The 14960-nt window shown below is 24.9% G+C and overlaps 1 protein-coding gene across 2 annotated transcripts in view; it reads left to right on the forward strand.

The window, feature by feature from the left end:
- The window catches only part of LOC100201616 (intraflagellar transport protein 74 homolog), a 55599-nt gene that overhangs the window by 39505 nt on the left and 1134 nt on the right, over positions 1 to 14960 (forward strand). For both annotated transcript variants that reach the window (XM_065801124.1, XM_065801125.1), the window contains 6 exons: positions 85 to 125; positions 6535 to 6597; positions 11462 to 11521; positions 11639 to 11693; positions 11764 to 11834; positions 14739 to 14799. In XM_065801124.1, coding sequence (XP_065657196.1) covers positions 85 to 125; positions 6535 to 6597; positions 11462 to 11521; positions 11639 to 11693; positions 11764 to 11834; positions 14739 to 14799 — 351 coding nt within the window. The remainder of the gene's footprint in view (positions 1 to 84; positions 126 to 6534; positions 6598 to 11461; positions 11522 to 11638; positions 11694 to 11763; positions 11835 to 14738; positions 14800 to 14960) is intronic.

The following is a 14960-nucleotide window of genomic DNA, read 5'->3' on the forward strand; positions in this document are numbered from 1 at the left end:
TATTTTTAGTGTTGTTTTTTTATAAATAGATCTATGATTATTAATAATTTTAATTTTTTATCAAATTATCTTGATAATTTTTAGAGCATGCAAAGTTGCGTCAAGACTTGGAAAAAGTACAACTTGTGAGTTATTGAACAATAAAATATAATAAAACTTTATTTTTTAACTTTTCAGAGTTTGACTTAAAAGAGCAGAATATTTTTTTAAAATTTAATTCTTAAATCTTCAAGTCACTAAATTTAATAAAAGATATTATTATACTTTCATGGTTGCATACCTATAATACCAAATCATCTGAAATATAAATAATTTGAAGCATTTAATAGAAGTTATAAAGTAATATAGTCTGTCATTATTTTAATTTTGTTGGTTTTCCAACTGTAGTAAAATATTTACATCAGCTCTGTTAAGATAACAGCTGCAGGTTCAAAGCAATAAACTGTTAAAAAACTATTCCATTTTTTAAATCAATGTGTGTGTAATTTCTTCTGTTTTTAAAAGTTGTAAAAATTTAGTTTTTAAAAGTTACTTGTAAATATTATTGGATTGATGTGCAATGTCAATTTCCAAAGTTTCTTTGTAGCATATGATGTGTGAACATTTTAAGAAGACCAATTTTATAAATTTTTTCAAAGTAATTTATTTTAAAGAGATTTTTGACAAGTGAATTCTCAGTTTTTTGAGTAAAAATTCTCTTTTCTACAAATACTATAATGGGCACTGCTCTAAAGAACTAGTGTCTCTCGTGCCATCTACTAAAATTTTTTCTTGTGTTACTCGCCATTCAATTAAGTCTCATAATTTTACTGTGACTGTTCCTAAGTGCTCCAAAAACTTGTATTCATCTAGTTTTTTTCCTCAAATATCAGTTCTTTGGAATTCACTCCCTTCATCTTGCTTTCTGATTCATATAATTTGCAATCTTTTAAGTTGTCTGTCAATCGTTATCTTGTTCTATAAACTTCATCTTTTCTCTTCCAGTAACTTTCAACTCTAATAGTGGTTGTTTGCAGCCTTGTTGGAAGCAAAGATGTTAGAAGAAAAAAAATGGTATTAATAGCAAAAAGTATGACATAATATTATATTTTCCCCAGTCTTTGTGCATACTTTTCTTAAAAGTTTGTATGAAGGTTAAAGAATCTGTTGTTAGCATAAACCAAATTAAAATGGATCAAAATTTTAATCAAGTTTCATTTGAGTAAAGATCCTTACTTAAATGAAGCTCTAATAAATAGATGTCTTGTCCCTCTTATAGTTTTAAATTTAAAAAACCTTATAACAGGATTAATGTCCTACACATAAAACATTTTAGACAACAAATGATTTAAAATAATAGCCTTCTTTAATAACTCAATATAAAGACATTGTGCTAAGTGCAAAAACTGAAGAACTTTTTTTACTTCTATTGATATATTGTATATAAGATATATTATTATTCAAATTTCCAGAAGAATATCAATGTAATAATTGATAATATTGGTAACACTATAATTTTTAAAAGTATGATTTTATTTTTATTTTATTTTTTTTGCATATAGAAAAAAAAGATTTGTTTCATTATACCATTCAAAAAAAAGTTTATTTTAATGGAGTAAATATTTACAAATTTAATTACACTGAGAGACATAAAAGCTCTATTGTCCAGCTATATAAAAATTTTGGCGGTTCCAGTACTTACGCATGGAGTTGAACTTTGCAGTTATAAAGATGTATTGATATAAAAGCTTGATGTAGTAGAAAGGAATGCACTTAAGTCACTCTTTAATGTTTCCAAAAACAGCAAAAATTATATTTGTTCTTTGTTTTACATCCAAGATGTATCAACAATTGTACAGCAAAACAACTTAAACTTATTTAATTGCATATTGAGCAATAAAACAACATTGGGTATTGTAAATTTGCAGTTCAAAAACCAAACCGCTAGGCACCCTTTTTTAGATGATGTCATAGGTTTATGCATTCAAAATGAACTAAATCTAAAGAACTTCATGCAAAACAAAAAAGAAAGTAAAAATTATGGTCTTAAAAAATACAATTCCTAAAAAAGATCTTCAAAGGTTAAATTATGCATTAAGTTATACATATATATATATATATCTATATGTATATATATATATATATATATATATATATATACATATATATATATATATATATATATATATATATATATATATATATATATATATATATATATATATATATATATATATATACACGTAGATGTATACATATATATATATATATTTATATATATATATATATATATATATATATATACTACTGTAATCAAAAGGTAAGTTGAAATTGTTTATAAAATGTAAATTCTTAATTTATTCTTCCAAATCAATTTCATCCTCTTCAAAGTAATCCCCCTCCGTTAAAACGAACTTTTTCCAATGCTTTTTTCAGTCCTCAAAACAGTTGGAAAATTCTTTTTCCAGTATAGCCTTTGAGACCTTCTTCGATTCACCTTTTATCTCCTCAATCGTGTCAAAACAGCGTCCTCGCATTGGCCTTTTGAGTTTGCTGATTAGTCAGAAGTTGGATTGGGTGAAATCAGGCGAATACGGTGGATTATGCATTATCGTGATGAAGGAACCAATAGTTTTTTTGCCCTTAGTTCTTATAATTGCTCAGATAATATTCTTTGTTGACAACTTGGCCCGGCGGAAGGAATTCATTGCATCACACCACGATAATTAAAGAAAATTGTCAACATGACCTTGATTTTCTATTGACTTTGCTGTGGTCTTTTTGGTCTTGCTTCACCTTTGCATGATATTTGCTGGATTGGTCGGTAGTTTTAGAGTTGTATGCCTAAATCCAAGTTTCATTTCCAGTAATAATTCATTTCAAGTGGTTCTGATAGTCAGACAACAAAGTTTCACACACATTTGATCCAAAAAATTGAGCGAGTTTGGCACCAATGAGACTTGATGCGTTTGAAACACAAAACATTCTTCAAAATGGTTTGGGCTGAGCCAAATGGTATTCCAACACTATCCACAAGATCTCTAATTGTCAATCAATAATTTTCAAACACTAAATCTTTGATTTTATTTATGTGTCCCTTGTCGGTAGATGTTGATGATCGTCCAGAGCGCGGTTTGGGTTCTCAGCCCTCTTTGAACTCATTGTACCACTTATAAATATTTTTTTGTGCCATAGTTTGATCACCAAAGGCTATTGTAGAAATCGAAAAATTTACTTTTGGTTGTTTACATAAACATGTGTAACTTGGAGATAGTTAAGCCTTTTAATAAACAGGTGCTTGGCAATTGTTATAGACAGTCCTACCAACCTAGGAAAAAAATTACCTGCCTTCATAATACTTGAGAGTTTTAAATGACAATTTCACCTTGTTTTTTGATCACAGTAGTATATAGAAAAGAAAAAAAAGTTAACAAAAAAATAGCATATAAATTACTAGACCAAAAACTCACAAAAATTTTTTTGCTTTAGACTCTCTGCTAGTGGTAATTAGTGCATAATTCTACTGCAAAATATCAAAATATATTTTGGTTTTTTTTTTATATAATATTTTTTTGTTATTTTAAATTTATACTTGGCTGCTATGAACTGAAACTAAGTTACACAAAATAGCCTGCATAAAGGTCCAGCCGCACCTTAAAAAAATAAAATATTGACCATTGGACAAGTGTATCAAGAGGAATTTCAAATCTGCCTCTATTTAGGCTATTCGAATATTCTCAATATTTGTTATAGTAAATAAGTGCATTGTCATAAGCTTTTATTTAAATTTTTTAGCATATAGCCAGCTAATGTTAATTGTAATAAACTGAGCTTTTAAAATGATGCAAATTATCCAGCAGTCCTATTTTATTGGTAGAAATATCTCTGCATTATATGTCATAAGTATAACCATATTAACAAGAATGTCGTAATGTAATTTCAATTTAGTATGTTGAATACATATTTTTTCAATTACAGATTTAGCATTTATTAAGTATGTACCTTCAGATCCTTATCAAAACTTAGAAAAACTTTTTTCAGACTGTCTCTATTGGATAAACTGATTTAGCTGTATGTTTAGAAATTTAAAAAGATTACTGCCTTCAGTTTTATATAAAACTTCTAAATCAATCTACTTAGCCAAACTCAGTGCTCTATTGTGCAAAAATTGAAGTCTTTACTTTCAAACATTTGTTTTATATAGACTTTATAAGATACACATAATCCTATAATAAGAACATGTTTTTTTCGACCATGTTTTGTTTTTAATTGTTTTCAAGGTTTCAAAAAGTTATTAATTACCTGGTTACCATCAGTATTTATTTTGTTTTTACCAACTTTTTTGGATAGCTTCATGAGTTGAAAAAATGTTTTCAACTAATGAAGCTATTTTTTTTTGAATGAATCTAAATTTATAAAAATGCTGTTTATGTAATTTAGACTCCCCATTGTATTCATTTTTGAGTTCAATTGTGTAAATTCCATTTACTTGGCAACTTGTAGTTGGTACACAAACAATTTTACTTGGCAACTTGTAGTTGGTACACAAACAATTTTATAAACTTGTAAATAAAATGATCATAAGCTCTACATACGATAATTTAATTCTACATAATTTCTCAATTTGAAATTAATATATATATATATATATATATATATATATATATATATATATATATATATATATATATATATATATATATTTGAAATTAATATTATATATATATATATATATATATATATATATATATATATATATATATATATATATATATATACTATACATATGATAATTTCTCAATTACATATTGTATAAAAACATTTGAAAATATACATTCAATTAAATAATATATATACTTGAAATTAATATATATATATATATATATATATATATATATATATATATATATATATATATATATATATATTATATATATATATATACTATACATATGATAATTTCTCAATTACATATTGTATAAAAACATTTGAACATATACATTCAATTAAATAATATATATACTCAATAAAATACAATTGAATATACTTGTGTATATTCAATTGAGCTCTAATGATTATTTCAATTTAGTATGTATTGTATATATTATATATCTAAGGTATATAAAACTTCACCTACTTTAACTTTTCTCATTTCATTAATGAGTTTAAATAGAATATTAGGCTGGTAAAAACCTTCTTGATTCTTTAAAATTTAAATTGCTTCAAATGAATCTGATTTTTTTTTTTTTATTAATTTCAATTTATTTACAATTTAAGATAAATTACTACAAGTTGTGCCATTATGGTAAGCTACAAATGAATAGTCATTAAAATAGCTCTGAGAAAAATTTTGAAACTCAAAGTTTCTATATTTTTGTTTGACCTGAAAAAGAATGATATTGTTATTGTAAACAACTTGATGAATTATTTTCAAAGGTGATGATGGGTTTAGTGAAAAAATTGTCTTCATTAAACCCGTCATCAACAGATGATGCATTAAATGGTAATTGTTTTCCATATTTGGTTTCAAAAGATGCATCATCAGGCCGGTTGACTTACTGCTGTATTGTTCAAGACAATAAATCTGCCTTTGTGATGATATTTTTTTTCTCTTCTGGATTCTTTGGAAATTTATAAATAAATACTTTAGTTTCAGTCTGTTTCAGTGATAGTTTGACAGAGAAGTACACAGCAAGTTACCTTTATCAACTATTAAAATGGATTTATGTGGATTAAATATTGACAATATTTAAGCCGCTACATCTAAGTTAACTTTTACATTTTGAATTTAAAAATGTAAAAGTTAACTTCAATCAATATGAAAATTTTGCTAAAAAAGTGTGAATGCAAACTTTCGTCTAAAATTAAAAAATGAAAGTGTAAACACAATATTATAAATTGACCTTCAGTCAAACAGCAGTATTACAAAATATCAAGGACTGTTATTATAGAAGGCCATGTTTAAAATCTGTTTAAAAACCTTTGGGTAAAAATTTATATTTTGGATAAAAATATTTTGATGTAAAGTCAACAACAACAAACATAAAAAATATGATTGTTTTAGCAAATTATTTTAACATAAAGTCAACAATTTTATCTAGACATTTTTTCTAGTTATGGTTTCTTAATAGATAATGGTTTCTTAATAGATAAATAGATAGCTTAGTATTTCTTTAAATTTCTTTTATTTCTTTAAAGAATTATTAAATTAATATATGAAAAAATTAAAGTCCATGATAAATAGAAGGAAGTATTAACTTAATAGTTACTATAGTTACTATACAATGTTTACAACATTTAATAAATTTATCGTTTAAATGAATATTTCAATATAATAGTACAAATTTTCAAAGATTTTGACATGAAAAAAAAGGATAGAATAGAAAGATAGAAAGAATAGAAAAAATAACTTAAAAGTTATACTAATAAAATAGATAGCTTCATTTCATAAATATGATGTAAGTTACTCCATCATATTTATAAAATGTCTTGTCAGAATTTAACATGAGTATCTTAAAATATCAGAATTTAACATTTTTTTAAACTTTTTACTAGCTTGAAGAAAAAATCACAAAGGAACTTGATACTTTAAAGCAAAAAATTAAAGATATGCAAAAGGTAAATATATTTTTATAATACATAATAACATAAATATTTATTGTTATATTTGCGTATTCATATCTGCACTGTCCAAAAATATTTTGCACACTTTAAGTTTAAAAATGCTGACTTGAATTCAGACAGTTTTTCAGAGAATGAAGAAAAGAAAACAAAGTTTTTTTTTTTTTTGCTGTGATAAAATTCTTTCTTATCTAGTTGATACCTGCCCAAATTCAAACTTCAGTTAATATATGAGTACATATCTACATATATCTATTTATCTATATATATATATATATATATATATATATATATATATATATATATATATATATATATATATATATATATATATATATATATATATATATATATATATATATATATATATATATATATATATATATATATATATTAGGGGTGTTCAGAAAAAAAGTTTTTTTGAATTTGTAAAACCAAATTGTCTAGATTTGAAGCAAATATGTTTAAACTTACTCACAAAAATTTTTCAGCACCATTGAACCTCTCTTTCCTTGCCCTCAAAGCACATGTTTGGAAAAAAAAGGACCCAAAAATGATCACAAATGGATTACTTTAAGTGTCTTGAGGGCAAGGCTAGCGTAAATATTTATAATAAATTTTTTTTTCAGGGTCTAGATAAATATCTGTATTTTTGATTAAAAAAGTATGGTTTTTTTCTTTCTTCTTAAAAAACAGTATAACTTACATTTTAAATCGACTAAAAAACGTTTATTACGTGGTGCGGCATTGTTTTTATAACCTATTCAACAATTAAGTTCAATCTTTGTTATTTAGATTCATAATATAGTTTGCAAGTGTATATATTCAAAATAAGAATAGAATTACTAATTTTGTGTACATTTATTATTTGTAATATTTTAATCAGAATAAAATAAAATACTCCTTAAGTTATGAGTACAATTTTTTAATTTGTCTTCAAAAACCACACTTCGCATTTTTTTTTTTTGTGTGTGCAAATTTTGGAGATTTTATTGCAAAAAATGTTCCTTATGTGCAATATCAATGATATTCTGAAAAAGTACCTTACATCATTTTGCCAAAGTACCTTACATCATTAGTAAATATGCGGTTTTCAAGTGGTCTTTAAAAATAAATCATTAACACTTAAGAAATAAAAAGGTTTTTTCAAATTTACTAAAATCGTTGATTTTGTAACATATGTGGTTTTTGCATATCACAATTCGATATTACTTATCAAATAAAAAAATAATTTCTATTATTTTTATTATAATAAATAAAAGAATATTTTAAATGTTTAAAAAGATTTTGTAGAAGTTTCTTCTATAGTTTAGTTAATCTTTTTTTTTGTTCGTGCTTTGTTTCTTCGCTAAGGAGGAAAGACTACCAGATAATCTTTTTTCGGTAAGACTGATGGAGCTTTTTCCAGAAATCCTGAAAGCAGAGCAAACTCTGTCAACTAATATCAATCTGTTCTGCTTTTCCTCTTATTTGTTGTAATGATAGGCGTGTTGCTGCATCATGCTGATTGCTCTTTCCGAATGGTCATTGACAACAATAAGGCCATTAGCATAACTTTCAAAAATTTTAAACGAAGACTGTGTATGCCAGTATTGCGGCAGTATTCACGGAAGTGAAAGGCAGTTCTTTCTTCAGTTAAACCACTTAAACTAAACATAAGATAAGCAAGCTCATCTACCAAAGGGGCTAAGCTTTGTGGTTCTTTCTCAGTAGTAGCATTTTTCTCTTTTCTGTTGTCTTTCTTTTCTTTGTTTTCATTTTTAAAGTGTTCGGTCTTAGTCATTTTAAATAAAAGAATTGCAGCTGCAATTTTTTGTTTTTCGTGTGAAGGCAAATCCTCATCCAATAGAGCTAGTGGAATCAAAGTTGAGTCTAAGTACCAAGTGTGCTTGTTAAGCGAATCAAGCACAGCATCAACTGCTTTTGGATTCCAACAAATATTTTTAAATTCAAGGATCTGATGGATAGCTTTAATATCTAAGTTAAGGGGCTTTGACACATTACTCGTTTTTAAATACCACTTGGCATAAAAACAGACCACAAACTCTGCAATAAGCTTGATTTCTTTTTTGAGATCGTTGTTTTTTTGAACGAAGTCAAGTTGAGAAAACAAAAGCAATTTACTATCTTTTCAGATAGTAAATTGCTTTACCGAGAGAACAGGCATCATGGATAGCTCCAGTTTTCCTAATTTTATAAACAGAAGGTGATAGATAAGTCGCAACTAATTCTTCTCCTGCCATCCCTTCTTTCTATATATGCTTTGCAAAAATTCATAGAATCTTCAGCAGCCTCTTCACTTATACTACCAATCACTTCCTTCCAGTTAAACTTCCACAGATCACTTGGGGCATAACTAAAATTAGAATGTTCAAGAAGGCACTTAAATTTTTGAAACAATAAGTTTTCTGGTCCTGTAGTCAACTCAATTGTTGTATGTTTCCAAAAATGCACCATTCTTAATTCTGTTATGTGATGCCTGCATGCTAATTTTAAAAGGTATTTAAATTTTTGGATATCTTTATGATTGAATAATTTTTGATCCCAGTATTGCTTGCAGTTGTATCAAAAAAAAGACCTCCTACTTTTGATTCAAGCTTATATTCCTTTAGTAGGTTCATAATACTTGTATATTGATCCTCACCAGAAGAGGAAGTTAAAGGAGGAACACCTAGTAGGCACCTAGGTGCGTCTTACCCTCAATGTTCATAAGAACTGCAGCCTGTCAATCTTGAACTTTTTTCCTGCATTAATTTCATAAAGAGTTTTTCCATCAAAATGTATAACGCATGGATAAGGAAAAGCTTTTGTTGCATTTTTTACATCCTCTTTTGCTAAGGTTGACATATTTTCATTTGCTAATTTCATTTTTCTAATGGCTGTTGATTTACTGCAATGTATATCTGTAAGTTCAACATCAGCTTCAGTTAAAATGGCACTTGTCACTTTTTGCAAAACATTTGGCGAGACATCACTTAACGTAGCCATTAGGGCAATGTTCCCGGCATACACATCTATTGGAATTTTTGCAGTTACTGTACAGTTGGATTGAGATGGTTCTTTTTGATAATAGTTACTAGGCTCAAAATCAGAATCATAAGATGAATCAGAGCTCAAATCAGAATTGAGTTCAATTTCATAATTAGATTTTTGCTGATCGCACATCCTTCATTCTATTTCTCTTTCTAATACTCTCTGCTGTCTACAAGCATAAAATAATAGAAATTATAACAAAATGTTTTATGAGAATATATACTTTTACCACTTAATACTTTTAATTGTAAAGTTTTACCTTTCTACTAAGTTTCTTATCTTCTGTCCCTAGAATAAACTTTCTTTCTCCTTCCTGATCTTCCAAAAACATCAAGTCTTTGAGCTTATCCTTGTCAGACTTTTTTTTGTCGGTCCTAATAATGTTCTTCAAATCTGACTTGTCTACCCAATAAACCTTTTTTAAGTAATTCTCGAAGTTTTTCTAATTTGTTAAATCTTTAGAAGAGCTTCTTTTTTCGTTTTTTTTTTATTAGAATACTGCTTGTCAAGTTTAATAAGATTTTTGAATAGTTAAGTGTCATTAACAACTTCAAACCCTGCTTATATCCAGCGTTTCTTAACCTCAGCTAAAACACAGTTACGTAACCAAACTGATTTTTTTGGTGGTTTTAGGCGGTATAGATTGCAGGTATGCTATATGCTGTAGAATATCCATGCCTGTTGGAAGTTGAATATCTAAATGCATATTTGTTTTTATTCATTATATTTTAATGAGATAATTTAGACCACTCTCTATCTTAAATATATAATATACATTAAATTGCTCAAGTTTCTTAAAAATTAGAAATTACCTGTAACTTCTGGTTTAGCTGCTTTAATAATAAATAATTTCCTTTTTTTATTAGATCTTAACTTAAATTTGTTTTCAAACTCGCACTTTTCGTTTCCTTTATACATATTTATCGCATGTTTAATATTTATCATTATCATTAATCTAAATAACCAAGAATATATTTGTAAATATTATAAAAGCTGAAAAAATACTTAATATATATAAGTTAAGAACATATTCTTTTGTTTGGTAATGGTATTAAACATACATAAAATGAGTAATTCTATTTTTATTTTGAATATATACATTTGCAAGCTATATTATGAATCTAAATAACAAAGATTGAATTTAATTGTTGAATAGGTTATAAAAACAACGCCGCACCACGTAATAAATGTTTTTTAGCCAATTTAAAATGTAAGTTATACTGTTTTTTGAGAAGAAAGAAAAAAACCATACTTTTTTAATCAAAAATGCAGATATTTATCCAAACCCTGAAAAAAAAATTTATTATAAACATTTATGCTGGCCTTGCCCTCAAGACACTTAAAGTAATCCGTTTTTGGTCATTTTCGGGTCCTTTTTTTTCCAAACATGTGCTTTTTTCTATATATATATATATATATATATATATATATATATATATATATATATATATATATATATATATATATATATATATATATATATATATATATATATATATATATAAATATATATATATATATATATATATATATAATATATATAATATATATATAATATATATATATATATAATATATATATATAATGTATATATATATATATTATATATATATATATATATATATATATATATATATATATATATATATATATATATATATATATATATATATGTATATATATATGTATCAAGTTTTACATTTTTTTTGGTTTATTTTTAGTTTTATTTACTAATTGTTATTATATTTAACATAAATAAAGAAATATATGTTTAACTTTTATTTTAGCAACTATTTTTATATATAAATTTTTTAATATTAAACAATAGGAACTTGCAGTGTATTCTGATATAAACACTTTAAAGAAAAATGTGGAAAATAAAAAGAATGTAAGTATAGAGTTTTAAACATATATATTCATATATGTATATAAATATATATTCATAAATAATTGTTATTTTTTTCGATATTTATATATAAAACATAATATTTTAAAAACTTTGCAGATGTTGTTAAAAGAAAAAGATGATCTCTTAAAAACTAAAGAAAAACTATCTGGAGGTAGTATATTTTTCTTTTAGGGAAGCATGTTGCTTAAAGAAAAAAAAGTATAACTGACTTTTTACTTTAGACGTGACAAATCTTACTAAGGCCCATGACAACAAACAAAAGAAACTTGAGCAAAATGAAACATATATTCAAGTAAGTAATTATAACTGTATTAACAACAGTATTTTTTAATTTTTATCATTAAGTATTTATTAACTTTGCTATTTAGTGTTCAGGCATTTATTTCTGAATGATAACACAAACATTTTTGATCATAATCGTGGTAATTGTGGTTATTATGGTTATTTTATTAAAGATAACTACTATAGAAATCGTGATTTGTAAAATATAATTATAGAATTCAACATGTTAATTAATAGAATTCAACATGTTAATGCTGCAAAAGATTAATTTCAAAGTATTTAATTATCAACAATCAAATTAAATTTATTTAAGTAAACAAAATTTATAGTATGATTCTTGTTACATTTTTTTTTCTACAATATAACATATATTAAATAGAAGTATAATTTCATAGCACACTGATCTCCTAATAAATGAAGCCTATGAAGAAGATTTATTATTTCAAATCATTTTCAATCAAACCTTTAATGATTTAGTCTGGTCTTACTAACAACAAAGTTATTTACTTATAATATTGTAAATTGCAGTAAAAATTGAAGAGGTAGTATGTTGTTTTAAAATATATTAATGTGAATTCATGTTAATATATGAAATGTATAATTTTTGTTGTTGTTATGAAAATATTAGGAAAACAAACAATTTGCTGAAAGATACTGTCACAATAGCTTTACTTGACAGTCTTGAGTATTTGAGAATGCAGTATACTAAAATATTAGTATATAGTTTACTGTAAAGTCTACTTCTTTGTTTATAACATTATTTATTTCGCATAAAGTTAAGTAAGAAAACATAGTAAAAAGTAAAATTTACTATTTATTTAAACAAATTTAGGATAAAATAACTTTATTATCTTTATAATAATGATGCAATTGCTAGAACTGGTTAGTTTACTATTTACTAGAAATTATTTTTTTGATAATGTTAGTTGATGAAAGTAACCACATTAGAGAGCAGGGTGCAGAAGGATGTTTGCTCTACATTATGTAGCCTGACTCGCAGCGGAATGCTGCTATATCGACTGAGGGTTTGGTTTGGGTCAGCATCAAGGTCAGGTTAGGGTTAGGGTTATGGCAAGGTTTAAATATGGTTATATTACTGTAATTAATCGTTTTTGTAAATAGATGAAAATAAAAATTAAATATAATATATAATAAATAAATAAAAATAACAAAAATAAATATAGAAAGCATATTTTTATAATAAAAAATAAATTTAAATATGTATAAATAATTAAAAAATATGATAAAAATTAAAAAATAATTATATTTATGATAAAAATAGTATAGAAAAAGGAAAAAAAATAACAAAACGGGAACAAAAAAAACATAAGCGTCGACTAGGTGTATATATATATATATATATATATATGAATTAGTAAAAACACTTATCCAATTTTTTTCTTTGACAGCTTGTTTCTCCATCAGTAGGTTCATCAGGAAGAATCTTCCTGTTCTTCCTGATGAACCTACTGATGGAGAAACAAGCTGTCAAAGAAAAAAATTAGATAAGCGCTTTTACTAATTGATTATTGCTCTGTTCTTTAAGAACATTGAGCACTCTATTTGTAGAATACACTGACATTTATATATTATATATATATATATATATATATATATATATATATATATATATATATATATATATATATATATATATATATATATATATATTATATATATATATATATATATATATATATATTATATATATATATATATATATATATATATATATATATATATTATATATATATATATAAACAGTGCTGTTAAAATTATTTTAGATTTTCAAATTTCAATACTTTTGGTTTATTTTCACGAATATGTCATTAGAACATTTTTAATACCTCGTTCAAATAGCCAGCCGAACATTTCAATACTTAATTTGGCTATTTCTAGCCTATTTTAGAGCACTAACACTGTTAGGCATAGACAAAATCAAACTTTGATAAAGTTTTTTAATTTTTTCACTATAGAACCACACCTGAACCAACCGTTCAATCAGTTTGGATTCTGTTGTAATGTTTACAGTGTGGATCTCATCTTTCAGTGACTTTCTGTCATCTAAGACTGCAATTGTAGACAGAAAAGACAACCTGAAAGAGAAGTGACCCTTTAAACAAAAATTTTGCACTTGTGATGTTCTCATATTTAAAATCATATTGTGCATAGTTTTACATTTCAGTTAAAACTATGCCAGTAAAATGTTCAGAAATTACTGCAAAACCATTAAATAGCCTTTCTTCCTTGAACTCAAGTCATTCCTTTTATCCATGTGCAATTCGTCACCAATAAAAATGAAAAATTCTTTAGATTTCCAGCAAAACCTTTTTTTCTTTGTTTAGAAATAAAAGTAGAACAAATTGGATACCTTCCAACACACTCATTTAAAAACTGATTGAAAAGTCATGGCCTAGTTACAGTTACAAATATCTTTCTATCTGATGTTGATGTTTTTAAAGTGATTAGTCCCCTGATTGGGGACTAATCACTTTAAAAACTATTTACGAGCTTAAAATCGAAGTATATGCCTTATATAATTGATCCACAGCATGGTATATGCATTTTATCTCATTTAAATTCAAAAAATAATTAGAAAATTTTGTCTGTCTAAAATTTGATTTTTTTAATGAAATTGTAGAAATCCATAATAGTTTTAACTGTACTAAATATGAATTTAAAAAATAAATGTTTTTTAACTTTATTTCAATATAGAATCTTTTGAGATAAACTATATAGTGGAGTTTTTTATTTGCTTATTTATTGGTTTTACAACATTTTCATTATCTAAATGTGTGTGTCTATATATATATATATATATATATATATATATATATATATATATATATATATATATATATATATATATATATATATATATATATATATATATATATATATATTCAAAATTTAGCTAGGTAATTTAGAAAGAAAATGGCAACATTTGGAGCAAAACAACCTCTCAATAAAAGATTGTATCTTTTTAATAAACTTTGTATTAACTGTAATATTTTTTTCTTCAAGAGTTAATATCTAATTAAATTTTTATTTTTACACATTTTTTATGTTTAAATTCATTTATATCATTTGCAAGGATCAATTTAATTTCAGTTTATATTTTTTAAAATAAGAAATT

Source organism: Hydra vulgaris, chromosome 07, assembly GCF_038396675.1.
Source record: "Hydra vulgaris chromosome 07, alternate assembly HydraT2T_AEP".
In the NCBI taxonomy this organism is placed as follows: domain Eukaryota; kingdom Metazoa; phylum Cnidaria; class Hydrozoa; order Anthoathecata; family Hydridae; genus Hydra; species Hydra vulgaris.